General features: G+C 34.8%; 1 protein-coding gene across 1 annotated transcript; it reads right to left on the minus strand.

Annotated features, from left to right (window-relative positions):
* Positions 1-8,871: 8,871 nt before the first annotated feature.
* Positions 8,872-11,283, minus strand: LOC149923340 (uncharacterized). The gene has a single exon (XM_090160940.1). The coding sequence runs from the start codon at positions 11,281-11,283 to the stop codon at positions 8,872-8,874; it is 2,412 nt and encodes an 803-aa protein (XP_090017066.1).
* Between the last annotated feature and the right edge of the window lie 4,641 nt (positions 11,284-15,924).

The raw sequence follows: 15,924 nt of genomic DNA on the forward strand, positions 1-15,924 counted from the left end.
TGATGTTATGCAAACAGCCAGTAGCTATAAACCCGAGTAATGGGCCCCCTACGGCATCTGTCAAACACTTTTCTCCACGTGCGAGTGGTGTTATGAAATAAATCCAAATAGTTCAATGGGTCGAGCCTTTTGTGTATCTAATCATAACTATTTTCACCGACAAACACTTTCCCCGAGTAACATTATTTTCAAACACTTTTACGATGCGCAAATCTATCCGTCTTACGGAATATCGGCCCTAAGGGGTAAAGGGTAGATAGAAGATGGCCCTTGCCCCCCGCGCGTAAAATAGACACAGCGGGTGTCCCCTCTCGCTAGCTAAAAGTGTCGTTTTTCCATCAGGTGTGGATTCTTCGCGCTAAAATGGTTATAACAAACGATTGTTCCCACCAAAAATGTAAAATCCATCTCCGCTGTTCTCGGATGAGGACGTAGCCATTTAAGTTTTTATCAATTTTTATATTTTTAGCTTGGTGATGTATTCCAAAATTAAATGGTAACCACGTATGCGTAACAATTTCAAGATGCAAGATACTCGAGAATGGTAAAATAGTCTATATTTAAAGTTAAAATGCGAAAACTATATTTGTATAGTCGAAATTTATTTTAACGTATTAAAATAAAAATTCATCTTTCTGACAAGAGTCTTACCCATCATACATACACCATCTAATCTGGAATCTATGTTTAACAATTGGAGGAATTCGTGTTTACGATAGGCTCTTTTTTAACGTAACTTAGTACATTAATTGAGTATTTTGAAATATTTTAATATCGGAATTTTTTTTGATGTATTAAAAGTAGAGTTAAGATGATTTTATAGTATTTTCTTTGTATTAGCATATCTGAACTTGCGGTTCAATTTTGGGTACATGGACCACTTACACGCTAATGATATTAAAATGAAGTTTAAAAATATTTCCATTTGAACGAGTCCCTCTTTTTATATCCGCAAAGTACTGAACGATTCTATCTTATGGATTTAAATAGTTCTAACAATAGTACAACTACAACATTTGAGAAAGACACTTTTCCCATTGTGAAAGTGGAATACAAAATAAGAATCACTTCAATTTAAAACGCACTTTAAATTTAAGTATAGACTCTTTTACTATTCTCGAGTAACTCTTTTTTTTTCTTTAAAAGCTGAAGAAATATTAGAAACGACATCAGTGATCAATTAATTGTTTCCGAGTATGACAGACGATTTTTGATATTAAAGAGTCATTTTTCAAAAGTAAGATTGTTTTCGGTTATTTTTTTTTAAAGCTAGCTTAGAAATCACATTATTTTTATATATAATTATTTAGTTGTAATGTTAATTCTTAATTACTGGTAGCCTTCACTAGAAACTATTATAAGAATTATATATGAATTTATAACCAAGCGTGTATTTACCACTAGTGAATGCAATATCAATTGAAGAAAGACGGAATCACGTCATTATTAAGAACTGGTGACCACTTCTGTATATATTGTGACGGTTCAGTTTTTCATGTTCCAACTGTCGGAGGGCTAGCATGGTACTGTGACGGATACTCAATCTGTTTGAAGTACCGTAAAGCTGTTTATTTCCAATCAAAAAGAATTCTAAGTATAAGAATTCCTCCAGGTGTATTAAAAGCGTTACCACGCATATATTTGTGTTTAAATTGTGATATGTTGGGCACTAAGAGAGCAGCCAATTTGTCATATTGCGAAGTAACTGGTGGATGTTGTGTTTTTCTATTATTTTTCCACCTATATTTGGCGTATTGAAAGCTATTTTAACGTATTGAACGTAGAGTCAGGGGTTTTTATAGTATTTTACTACCTATATTTACATTTTGGAAAGCTATTTAAACGTATTGAGCGTACAGAGTATTTTGCATTATTTATGGTAATAAAAGGTAATTATTGTAGAAAATAAAAGATATTTTAATTAAAACATTTCGGTGATCTATTCCAAAATTAAATGGTAACCCCGTATGCGTAACAATTTCAATATGCAACATACTCGAGAATGGTAAAATAGTCTATATTTAAAGTTAAAATGCGAAAACTATATTTGTAGTGTTCAATTTAAAAGAAAATTACTTCAGCTTTTAAATAAGATCATTTACATATTATTTTTTTATTCTAATTTAACCATAACTTTAAAAACGTTGCACGTCTGAATAGCTGTGTAGAATACTATTAACAGAGATAAATATTTCTGGGTTCAGTTAATGTGATGATTTGAGTGAAAAATTTGCATATGTTAAAGTTATTGGATTGAAGGAAACTTCAGTGTTTTCAGAGTGATAATTAAGGGAAGTTGCCGTACAATATAGTTGAAAATTATCTTTTTAAGTCTGTGTCCACCCATTGATTATGTTAGGAAGTGAAAAAATTTCATTTAGCAAGCTTTTCTTAAATTTCGGTATCCACCCTGTATCATTTAAAAGCTCAAGCATTGTTTTTATCAAGTTAATTTCAAAAATATCTTAAAACAAGCTTCCCTAAGTCTGACTAGCTCTGTAGGGTAATAATAAAATAGCTAAATATTTTTTGGGTTTAATAATTGTGATGCTTAGTGAAAATTTTCCATATATTACAGTATTAGGTTGGCTAATTATTTTTTTCACCTGCTACCATTCTCAACGGGTGAACATAGAATAACAAAGATAAGTGTCCAATATATTTAAAGCCAACTTTCCTTACATTTCACTATGAAAACACTGAAGCTTCTTTCAATGCGATAACTTTATTACATGCATTTTTTTTCTCCAGAATTACAATTATTGAATCGAAAAAAATATGGAACCACTCTAGAATTAACCAACACAGGTATTCAGAAGAGATGGTGTTCAATTTAAAAAAATTACTTTTTTTGGATCCACCCTATATCAGTTATATAAAACCTGAAATAATTTATTTTTTTCAATTCTAATTTAACCATCACTTTAATAACGGTAACTTCCCTTAAATTTGAAACTGAAAACACTAAAGTTTCATGCAATCCAATAAATTTGACTTTTGAAAATTTTTCACTCAGAATCATCACATTAAATGGGAGCCACTCTGTATCGTAAAATTAAAAGCTCAAGCAATTTTTTTCCAAATTAATTTTTAACTTATCTTAAAACATGCTTCCCTCAGTCTGACTAGCTCTGTAGGTTAATAATAAAATAGCTAAATATTTTTTGGATTCAATAATTTTGATTCTGAGTGAAATATTTGCATATATTACAGTATTAGTTTGACTAATTATTTTTTTTTCATCTGCTACCATACTCAATGGGTGAACATAGAATAATAAAGGTAATTTTCCACTATATTTAAAGCCAACTTCCCTTACATTTCACTGTGAAAACACTGAAGCTTCTTTCAATGCGATAACTTTATTACATGCATTTTTCCCCCAGAATTACGATTATTGAATCGAAAAAAAAAAATATGTGACCACCTTAGAATTACCCAACACAGGTATTCAGAAGAGATGTTGTTCAATTTAAAAAAATTACTTTTTTTGGATCCACCCTATATCAGTTATATAAAACCTGAAATTATTTATTTTTTTCAATTCTAATTTAACCATCACTTTAATAACGGTAACTTCCCTTAAATTTCAAACTGAAAACACTAAAGTTTCATGCAATCCAATAACTTTGACTTTTGAAAATGTTTCACTCAGAATCATCACATTAAATGGGAGCCACTCTGTATCGTAAAATTAAAAACTCAAGCATTGTTTTTATCAAGTTAATTTTTGTTCAATTTAATAGCGCGAAATAGCTTTGGGAGAGCTGATGTTATCTAGATTAGTTAATCTAGCGGACTGAAACACTAAAATTAACTTTAGCACGTAAAAGTTCCGGGACCTAGCACGTAAGAGCTCGCTTATAGGAAAATTAACTGGAACGCACTTGATTTCAAATTTAACAATTTAAAGTTTTATTTACTTTGACCGCACATTGGCCACCACGTTATACATTTGGTCGGCGCACATTGCCTGACCGCACGATTTCAACAGTAAAACGTTTCTACCCTTTTTTGGGCTCTAGAGGCGCGAGGAAGCCTTCGATGGGACTCGGTTTAATCCCTCCCGGAATGCTGGGAAATTTCCAAAGAGCGTGCAACGAAAAAGGACCAGCATTCTCGGTGGAAAAAACCCAAACGTTTCACTAATGCTGATTGACAGCTAAAAGATACAATTATACCAAATATATTCTAAAAAGGTGTTTCACAATAATCATACACTTTGGAAATTTACATCATCAATACAAGCAAAGAAAAATACATATATATACAAAATTAAAATAAACGTGAAAGTCTTAAGTCAATTAACTATACAATTACACAATTAAAAGATTTCAATTTTTAACAATTTTAAACATATCTTAAAACACGCTTCCCTAAGACTAGCTCTGTAGGTTAATAATAAAATAGCTAAATATTTTTTGGGAGTCAATAATTTTGATTCTGAGTGAAATATTTGCATATATTACAGTATTAGTTTGGTTAATTAATTTTTTTTCATCTGCTACCATACTCAATGGGTGAACATAGAATAACAAGGGTAATTTTCCATTATATTTAAAACCAACTTTCCTTACATTTCACTATGAAAACACTGAAGCTTCTTTCAATGCGATAACTTAATGACATGCAATTTTTTTTGCCCAGAATTACAATAATTGAATCGAAAAATTATCCAACTCGGCTTATTACGCGGATAATACAGAAATATAAATTACTTGATCAAAACGTTTTACGAATAATTTTGAGAGCTTTATCTATTGAATAAAAGTTAACCATCCCCAACCTCAAAGGTGGTATCGCGCTTAGATAGAAGACCCGATATGTTCGCGAATTCCGACAACGACCATAATTTCAAACTATGTTTTTTTTATATTTTTTATTTCTTTCTTTTATTATGTTTAATTATATATATTTAAAATTGAAGCTGAAACAAATTTTAAAATGACTTTGGTTTCCCATAAGACATGCTACCCTCCCCACCTCGCCGTCTTGCGCGCCTGCGCTGATTTCCCCTGGGGGGACGCGGTCTGGGGCGCGGATTTCTCGGGGGGGGGGGGGCGCGGCCTGGGGGCGCGTCGCGGTTAATTTAAAAATCAAATGAAAACATAGATTTAAGTGTTTTGCGCGGTTAATTTGAATTTGAAACATGGATTTGAGTGTTTTGACGTCATAGAATATTCGTTGTTGAAGTAACGTAGAATGGAAATATTTTTAAAATTTATTTTCATATCATTGTAGTACTTAAATATGCTTGCCACTTGACCCTATATCACGAGTATTTCTTAAAACGACTATACATCTAAACTCTACTTTTAACGCGGCAAAATACAATTCCGATATTCAAATATTTAAAAATACTTAATGAAAAGAGACTTTAACCGTTTTTAAAATTCACAATATATTTATGCCATCCCGATTCTCTTTGAGCTACGGAATAATATTTCTGGGTTTAAACCCCCCAAAATGACGTAATCTATAAAAATGACGTAATTTAAAAATGACTCACTAAAGATGACGTAATCTATAAAAATGACGTAATTTAAAAATGACTCACTAAAGATGACGTAATCTATAAAAATGACGTAATTTAAAAATGACTCACTAAAGATGACGTAATCTACACCATGCAACGGAAAGATTGCGTAGATGCGTTGTGGTTTTCATAAGCCAGCCGCTATGGGAAAGAGGAAGATGTCTCCGCTTAGGGTACCCAAGAAATGCTGGATATGCGCGGAAATATACCGGTCCGTGAGAGGTTTCAAACAACATTTAATGACTCATTTATCGTGTAATACAATGAAAGAAGATTCGGATCTGGCGTGTGATTGTGTAGCGAGTGAATCTCTCCATTACACGGAGGCCGAGGAAATGTCAGATGATAAAATTATCGATTATCTTAACGAACTTATTGGGGAATGTAAAAAGCGCGGTGCCACAATGGAATCAACCGAGTCAACTACATCTAACCTGCCAGCCGAATTAAAAATGCCGACTGAAAAGGAAATGGCTGCTCTGATTTATTTTCAAGAATATTGTAAAACTAATCAAATTCATAATATTAAAACCGCTGTAAAGAAAATGTGAATAAACGTTTTTATATTGAATACATTGTTATTTTTAAAGGTGACCGTATAAAGTAAATTTTACATTTGGGTAAATTGACACTTAATATTTTTAAAATTCTAAAATACGTTTATAATATTTTTCCAACGTGGGCGAATGAATGGACACAATGAACTATTAATTACGTAATCTAAAAAATGACGCGAGCAATGAGAAATAACGAGTCGGATTTATAAGATAATAAAAAATATTTATTTTTACAAAAATTTTTTATGAGATGATATATTACAAAAATTATTTTTCTTTTACGAGTAAAAAAAAATATTAGTGTGATACAAAAAAAAATTAAAATGGACATCGTATTTGGTTGTCTATTTCAGCGCGGTTCTGGGTAATCCAGTCGGCGAAAAGTAGACTTCGTTCCAAAGAACACGGTTGTCGGGTGTTTAGAGTTTGATGTCTGAATAGACATTTCACTGGCGGGGGCGTATCAAAAGTCGCAGCTCGGGGACAGTCAAAAGTTTCCAAATCGTATATGGCGGTCTCAATATAATCGGCTTAAAATTTACACTTTACGTCTCCTTTTGTAAAAATCATATCAGCACTCGATACAGCTGATATAAGGCAGGCGGGTAGTTTATAATAGGGGAGATACCCCGCGGTCCAGCAAATACCGTGAAGGTTCCTAGACACCCAGCCGTTTTGTCTTTTAATGGCGTTCGGAAGTTGTTGTACTGGATAGGGTTGTTCGAAAGTCCAAGCTTGAACGGCGGGAGGGGTCGATACTGTTGATATAGCTAGTTCCTTCACGACAATGTCGGGGGGCTCTCCGCCGGAGCGCGAGGCGGATTTTCCTAGTAGAAAGTCAAATTCGACAACGGCCATTCTCGCCATGCCACCGACACGATACTGAGGGTTTAGTTATGAATAAAACGGGGTATAGTCGCGTGACGGGAATTTATACTCCGTTTATGATGACGTAACACTAGCCTTTGAGAAAAAACGCGCGCGGCTAAAGAACAGTAGCCTCCACTATATGTATGCATACATATTTTTTCGTCCTAAAGTTTTACCATCGTACTGTCAGACTCTTAAAAATCCCTGAAGAAGGAGGAACAGTTTCTCCGAAACGTTCGATTTTTTAAATAAATATATTGTGAATTTTAAAAACGGTTAAAGTCTCTTTTCATTAAGTATTTTTAAATATTTGAATATCGGAATTGTATTTTGCCGCGTTAAAAGTAGAGTTTAGATGTATAGTCGTTTTAAGAAATACTCGTGATATAGGGTCAAGTGGCAAGCATATTTACATTCTACGTTACTTTAACAACGAATATTCTATGACGTCAAAACACTCAAATCCATGTTTCAAATTCAAATTAACCGCGCAAAACACTTAAATCTATGTTTTCATTTGATTTTTAAATTAACCGCGACGCGCCCCCAGACCGCGCCCCCCGAGAAATCCGCGCCCCAGACCGCGTCCCCCCAGGGGAAATCAGCGCACGCGCGCAAGACGGCGAGGTGGGGAGGGTAGCATGTCTTATGGGAAACCAAAGTAATTTTAAAATTTGTTTCAGCTTCAATTTTAAATATATATAATTAAACATATTAAAAGAAAGAAATAAAAAATATAAAAAACATAGTTTGAAATTATGGTCGTTGTCGGAATTCACGAACATATCGGGTCTTCTATCTAAGCGCGATACCACCTTTGAGGTTGGGGATGGCTAACTTTTATTCAATAGATAAAGCTCTCAAAATTATTCGTAAAACGTTTTGATCAAGTAATTTATATTTCTGTATTATCCGCGTAATAAGCCGAGTTGGATAATTTTTCGATTCAATTATTGTAATTCTGGGCAAAAAAAATTGCATGTCAATAAGTTATCGCATTGAAAGAAGCTTCAGTGTTTTCATAGTGAAATGTAAGGAAAGTTGGTTTTAAATATAATGGAAAATTACCCTTGTTATTCTATGTTCACCCATTGAGTATGGTAGCAGATGAAAAAAAAAATAATTAGCCAAACTAATACTGTAATATATGCAAATATTTCACTCAGAATCAAAATTATTGACTCCCAAAAAATATTTAGCTATTTTATTATTAACCTACAGAGCTAGTCAGACTTAGGGAAGCGTGTTTTAAGATATGTTTAAAATTGTTAAAAATCGAAATCTTTTAATTGTGTAACTGTATAGTTAATTGACTTAAGACTTTCACGTTTATTTTAATTTTGTATATATATGTATTTTTCTTTGCTTGTATTGATGATGTAAATTTCCAAAGTGTATGATTATTGTGAAACACCTTTTTAGAATATATTTGGTATAATTGTATCTTTTCGCTGTCAATCAGCATTAGTGGTGGAGGCAGTAAGGAGCCATTTCGGGGCTCGCCCGTGAAACGTTTGGGTTTTTTCCACCGAGAATGCTGGTCCTTTTTCGTTGCACGCTCTTTGGAAATTTCCCAGCATTCCGGGAGGGATTAAACCGAGTCCCATCGAAGGCTTCCTCGCGCCTCTAGAGCCCAAAAAAGGGTAGAAACGTTTTACTGTTGAAATCGTGCGGTCAGGCAATGTGCGCCGACCAAATGTATAACGTGGTGGCCAATGTGCGGTCAAAGTAAATAAAACTTTAAATTGTTAAATTTGAAATCAAGTGCGTTCCAGTTAATTTTTCTATAAGCGAGCTCTTACGTGCTAGGTCCCGGAACTTTTACGTGCTAAAGTTAATTTTAGTGTTTCAGTCCGCTAGATTAACTAATCTAGATAACATCAGCTCTCCCAAAGCTATTTCGCGCTATTAAATTGAACATTTTTTGGTGCCGAAACCCGGGATGGTGAAAGGGGACAATAAACCCAGGGGGTCGAACACTTTGGCCACAACCTTTAAGACCCAGCGTTTGGTATTTTCCATTCTCTCCGACATTTGTAAGATGTCGTTGACGTTGAAACTAAAAGTATCTCGCGCTTCATTCCACGACATGCCCAAAACTTTTGTGTTTTTGGTGGGGCCGCTTTGGGTTATTACGCTATTTTCTACCCTAATTTCCTCCCCCCACTTCGCCCTGATTTCCCTAGAGTTGCTATGGAACTTCCTCAGTTTCATTCCAGCTTCCCTTAAGATTTTTAACGCCTCACTTATTATTTGGTCAACTTCTTTCACCTCCTTATCCCCCGAAATTAAGTCGTCGACATAGAGGTCGCTATCCAACACCGCACTAGCTTTAGGGGATCTGTCTAAGTATTGTTTGGCGTGATATTTTATAGTGGCGGCTAACAGGAATGGGCTGGCCGTACAACCGAACGGAACCCGCCTAAACCTATAAACCACTAATTCATTTCTATCTGTTCCCGCTAAACTTTTAATCCAAAAAAATCGTAAGGCATCCCTATCTCTCTCTACTACGCTAATTTGGTGGAAGGCCTTTTCCACGTCGCCGGTGTACGCTACTCGGTGTTTTCGAAAGCGCGCCAACATTTTAAAAACTAAAGGCAAGAAATTAGGTCCCACCTCTAAACAATTATTAAGGGAAAGAAAACCTTTCGCGGAAGCGGACCCGTCATAAACGATTCTAAGGGCTGTAGTTTCACTACCTTCTCGAATGACGCCTCTGTGAGGGAAGTAATAACACTGGTTGGGCTTAACACTATTTTCTTGATCATCAACCTTTTCCACTATCCCTGATCTAATTTGCTCTCGTATGATCTCGTCATATTTCAACATCTCTAGGGGTTTTGATTCTAATTTTCGCAACAAATTAATTGTTCGCCTCTTGGCCACCTCTAAATTATCTCCCATTTGCTCACGGTTGGGTTTCCAAGGTAACGCCACCTCGTAGCGCCCTTCTTTCAAATTCACATTTTTCTCGAAATCGCTCAAAGTGGCTTCGAACTGATTAGTTTCAGTTTCACCGCCATCCTGTATGCCTAACGATTCTAAGTTCCAAAAAGCGCTCAATTGATCTGACACTAATTTTTCCTCGGATTGATACGCTACGTGGTTAACAGCTACTGAATTGACCCCTGCAGATGACCCTTCTCCTACCGACCTCCCTTGCACTGTCCAACCCAAAACTGTGTTTATGGCCATTAGATCTGGAGACAGTCTCTCAAATTGTCCCTTCGCTACTCGCCAGAAATAATCTGCCCCGATTAAAACATCGATAGGAAGGCTCACCTCCTCACTTGTGTGGCCTACTAAATCTGACAGTTCTAAATTCCTGTCTCTCATTTCCGATTTTACCCTTTCTCCTGGCACTGCGAAAACTGCCCCGTTGATAGAAGGAGTTTCTAGAGCTATAATATCTACCTGGTCCCCCGTGTTTACATTTTTCAGTGAGACCTGGACCTTTTTTCGGGTGGATCTGATTGGAACCTCACTTTCAAAGGGAAAAAGTTTCATAATTTCGCTACCGACAACCTCCAACTGTAACTTACGGGACAAATCCTCTTTAACAAAACTACGGTGACTAGCTCCGTCTAAGATGCATCTTACCCTGACGTTGTTCCCAGAGCTATCACTTATGTCGGCTCGCGCTGTTTGCAAAAGGATTACGCCGGAGTTAGCTGAACCTGTGGCTAGGGTTACGGAATTTTGAGCACCATATTGCACTTTAATCGGATTATTCTGCACTGGTGCAGTATCGCACTGCCCTGACTTAGTTTCGTTTCCTAATTTTTCTAGACCTTGATCGCATACTACTTGGTGGTGTTTGCGCCTACAAGTTCTACAGTTTTGAATTCTACCCCTACATTGGAAGGCGGCGTGCCCTGTTCTGAGACAGATAAAGCATAACCGTTTCTGACTAGCAATGGCTCTTTTATCTGGGAGTGGAACACCTGTACAATTATAGAACGGGTGTTCGGAACTGTTACAAAAAACACAATTTCTTAAATTATTCTGATTGCTTTGCACGCCCGTATGAAGAGCGGCTGCCGAAAATGGTTTATGAGGTAAACCTTTACTAACATTCTGGACACTTTTAACAATAGGTTTTTCTTGAATACTATTGCCTTTTGGTTGTGAGGGGCCTGCTCTATGAACGGCTAAGGCTCGTTCGCGGCATTGGATTTCGCTATTTAAAAAGGTCAGTAACCCCACTATTCTAAAAGGTTGACTTCCGTCGTTACCTCGAGTATATTGTTCTATTAAATCCAATGGCAGCAGGCCTCCCACAATATGGGCTAATAATTCCCCATAATTATCCGTCATATGACCTAGAGAAGTCAAACCTCTAACTTCAATTTGGCACGTGTCATGCAGCTCTCTTAATCCGGCTACGTCCGAAGACTTAGTAACCGGAGTTAATTTCAAAAAATTATTTAATCTTGCGCTAACCTGTAGGTCTTCACGACCAAAACGACTTTTCAAAATGCCTACAGCTAACTCGTAATTCTCAGCCGTTAATGTTAACCCTTCTATGGCTCTTTCGGCCGTTCCCTTTAAATAAGATTTTAGGTAATTGAACTTATCAATATTGGATAATTGTTGTGGATCGCTCCTTCAAACTGAGTCCAAAATGCTTGCCATCTGTCTAAATGACCGTCGAACCTTTTGATCTCCAGTTTCGGAAGTCGGACAACTGCTGCTGGGGGTGTAATGATGGTATCCTGATCAATGGCTCCGGAATGTTGGGATCCCGGTTGTCTGCTGTTGGCTCCTTGTAGTAGAGGAATGCTTGGCGGAATATTCTTCTCGTTTAGCCACCTTTGCGCTCGGCCACGCCAAACTACCAACGTGTCGCTGTATTCTTCCATTTTCTCCAGCTCCTCGTCCTGTTCATCTTCGGTCGTTTTACTGACCAGGATTTTGTTATCCAGTTCATCCAATTTTTTCTCTTTCGCGTTCAATTGCTCGACATAATCACTCATACTTTGCTCAGAAATTACCGCTGACTTTTGAAGCTCGTCTTTAATGAGGTTGCAGATTCGAGTGACACCACCCCGTATGGACTTCCGTTGTTTTTCCAAAAGTTGTGCCATTTTTCAATATCACACTAACTGTCCAGCCTATAATCTATCGCGAGTTATCCCGGGTTTCGGCACCAAAAAATGTTCAATTTAATAGCGCGAAATAGCTTTGGGAGAGCTGATGTTATCTAGATTAGTTAATCTAGCGGACTGAAACACTAAAATTATAACTGTATAGTTAATTGACTTAAGACTTTCACGTTTATTTTAATTTTGTATATATATGTATTTTTCTTTGCTTGTATTGATGATGTAAATTTCCAAAGTGTATGATTATTGTGAAACACCTTTTTAGAATATATTTGGTATAATTGTATCTTTTCGCTGTCAATCAGCATTAGTGGTGGAGGCAGTAAGGAGCCATTTCGGGGCTCGCCCGTGAAACGTTTGGGTTTTTTCCACCGAGAATGCTGGTCCTTTTTCGTTGCACGCTCTTTGGAAATTTCCCAGCATTCCGGGAGAGATTAAACCGAGTCCCATCGAAGGCTTCCTCGCGCCTCTAGAGCCCAAAAAAGGGTAGAAACGTTTTACTGTTGAAATCGTGCGGTCAGGCAATGTGCGCCGACCAAATGTATAACGTGGTGGCCAATGTGCGGTCAAAGTAAATAAAACTTTAAATTGTTAAATTTGAAATCAAGTGCGTTCCAGTTAATTTTTCTAAAAGCGAGCTCTTACGTGCTAGGTCCCGGAACTTTTACGTGCTAAAGTTAATTTTAGTGTTTCAGTCCGCTAGATTAACTAATCTAGATAACATCAGCTCTCCCAAAGCTATTTCGCGCTATTAAATTGAACAAAAATTAACTTGATAAAAACAATGCTTGAGTTTTTAATTTTACGATACAGAGTGGCTCCCATTTAATGTGATGATTCTGAGTGAAAAATTTTCAAAAGTCAAAGTTATTGGATTGCATGAAACTTTAGTGTTTTCAGTTTGAAATTTAAGGGAAGTAACCGTTATTAAAGTGATGGTTAAATTAGAATTGAAAAAAATAAATAATTTCAGGTTTTATATAACTGATATAGGGTGGATCCAAAAAAAGTAATTTTTTTAAATTGAACACCATCTCTTCTGAATACCTGTGTTGGGTAATTCTAAGGTGGTCACATATTTTTTTCGATTCAATAATCGTAATTCTGGGAAAAAAATGCATGTAATAAAGTTATCGCATTGAAAGAAGCTTCAGTGTTTTCATAGTGAAATGTAAGGGAAGTTGGCTTTAAATATAGTGGAAAATTACCTTTATTATTCTATGTTCACCCATTGAGTATGGTAGCAGATGAAAAAAAATTAATTAGTCAAACTGATACTGTAATATATGCAAATATTTCACTCAGAATCAAAATTATTGAATCCAAAAAATATTTAGCTATTTTATTATTAACCTACAGAGCTAGTCAGACTGAGGGAAGCGTGTTTTAAGATAAGTTAAAAATTAATTTGGAAAAAAAATTGCTTGAGCTTTTAATTTTACGATACAGAGTGGCTCCCATTTAATGTGATGATTCTGAGTGAAAAATTTTCAAAAGTCAAAGTTATTGGATTGCATGAAACTTAAGTGTTTTCAGTTTGAAATTTAAGGGAAGTTACCGTTATTAAAGTGATGGTTAAATTAGAATTGAAAAAAATAAATTATTTCAGGTTTTATATAACTGATATAGGGTGGATCCAAAAAAAGTAATTTTTTTAAATTGAACACCATCTCTTCTGAATACCTGTGTTGGTTAATTCTAGGGTGGTTCCATATTTTTTTCGATTCAATAATTGTAATTCTGGAGAAAAAAAATGCATGTAATAAAGTTATCGCATTGAAAGAAGCTTCAGTGTTTTCATAGTGAAATGTAAGGAAAGTTGGCTTTAAATATATTGGACAATTATCTTTGTTATTCTATGTTCACCCGTTGAGAATGGTAGCAGGTGAAAAAAATAATTAGCTAACCTAATACTGTAATATATGGAAAATTTTCACTAAGCATCACAATTATTAAACCCAAAAAATATTTAGCTATTTTATTATTACCCTACAGAGCTAGTCAGACTTAGGGAAGCTTGTTTTAAGATATTTTTGAAATTAACTTGATAAAAACAATGCTTGAGCTTTTAAATGATACAGGGTGGATACCGAAATTTAAGAAAAGCTTGCTAAATGAAATTTTTTCACTTCCTAACATAATCAATGGGTGGACACAGACTTAAAAAGATAATTTTCAACTATATTGTACGGCAACTTCCCTTAATTATCACTCTGAAAACACTGAAGTTTCCTTCAATCCAATAACTTTAACATATGCAAATTTTTCACTCAAATCATCACATTAACTGAACCCAGAAATATTTATCTCTGTTAATAGTACTCTACACAGCTTATCAGACGTGCAACGTTTTTAAAGTTATGGTTAAATTAGAATAAAAAAATAATATGTAAATGATATAGGTAAGATACAGAAAAAAAATCTTATTTAAAAGCTGAAGTAATTTTCTTTTAAATTGAACACTACAAATATAGTTTTCGCATTTTAACTTTAAATATAGACTATTTTACCATTCTCGAGTATCTTGCATATTGAAATTGTTACGCATACGGGGTTACCATTTAATTTTGGAATAGATCACCGAAATGTTTTAATTAAAATATCTTTTATTTTCTACAATAATTACCTTTTATTACCATAAATAATGCAAAATACTCTGTACGCTCAATACGTTTAAATAGCTTTCCAAAATGTAAATATAGGTAGTAAAATACTATAAAAACCCCTGACTCTACGTTCAATACGTTAAAATAGCTTTCAATACGCCAAATATAGGTGGAAAAATAATAGAAAAACACAACATCCACCAGTTACTTCGCAATATGACAAATTGGCTGCTCTCTTAGTGCCCAACATATCACAATTTAAACACAAATATATGCGTGGTAACGCTTTTAATACACCTGGAGGAATTCTTATACTTAGAATTCTTTTTGATTGGAAATAAACAGCTTTACGGTACTTCAAACAGATTGAGTATCCGTCACAGTACCATGCTAGCCCTCCGACAGTTGGAACATGAAAAACTGAACCGTCACAATATATACAGAAGTAGTCACCAGTTCTTAATAATGACGTGATTCCGTCTTTCTTCAATTGATATTGCATTCACTAGTGGTAAATACACGCTTGGTTATAAATTCATATATAATTCTTATAATAGTTTCTAGTGAAGGCTACCAGTAATTAAGAATTAACATTACAACTAAATAATTATATATAAAAATAATGTGATTTCTAAGCTAGCTTTAAAAAAAAATAACCGAAAACAATCTTACTTTTGAAAAATGACTCTTTAATATCAAAAATCGTCTATCATACTCGGAAACAATTAATTGATCACTGATGTCGTTTCTAATATTTCTTCAGCTTTTAAAGAAAAAAAAGAGTTACTCGAGAATAGTAAAATAGTCTATACTTAAATTTAAAGTGCGTTTTAAATTGAAGTGATTCTTATTTTGTATTCCACTTTCACAATGGGAAAAGTGTCTTTCTCAAATGTTGTAGTTGTACTATTGTTAGAACTATTTAAATCCATAAGAAAGAATCGTTCAGTACTTTGCGGATATAAAAAGAGGGACTCGTTCAAATGGAAATATTTTTAAACTTCATTTTAATATCATTAGCGTGTAAGTGGTCCATGTACCCAAAATTGAACCGCAAGTTCAGATATGCTAATACATAGAAAATACTATAAAAGCATCTTAACTCTACTTTTAATACATAAAAAAAATTCCGATATTAAAATATTTCAAAATACTCAATGTACTAAGTTACGTTAAAAAAGAGCCTATCGTAAACACGAATTCCTCCAATTGTTAAACATAGATTCCAGATTAGATGGTGTATGTAT

The sequence above is a fragment of the Leiobunum rupestre genome, chromosome 10 (genome assembly GCF_980474605.1).
Source record: "Leiobunum rupestre chromosome 10, qqLeiRupe1.1.hap1, whole genome shotgun sequence".
Classification (NCBI taxonomy): Eukaryota; Metazoa; Arthropoda; class Arachnida; order Opiliones; family Sclerosomatidae; genus Leiobunum; species Leiobunum rupestre.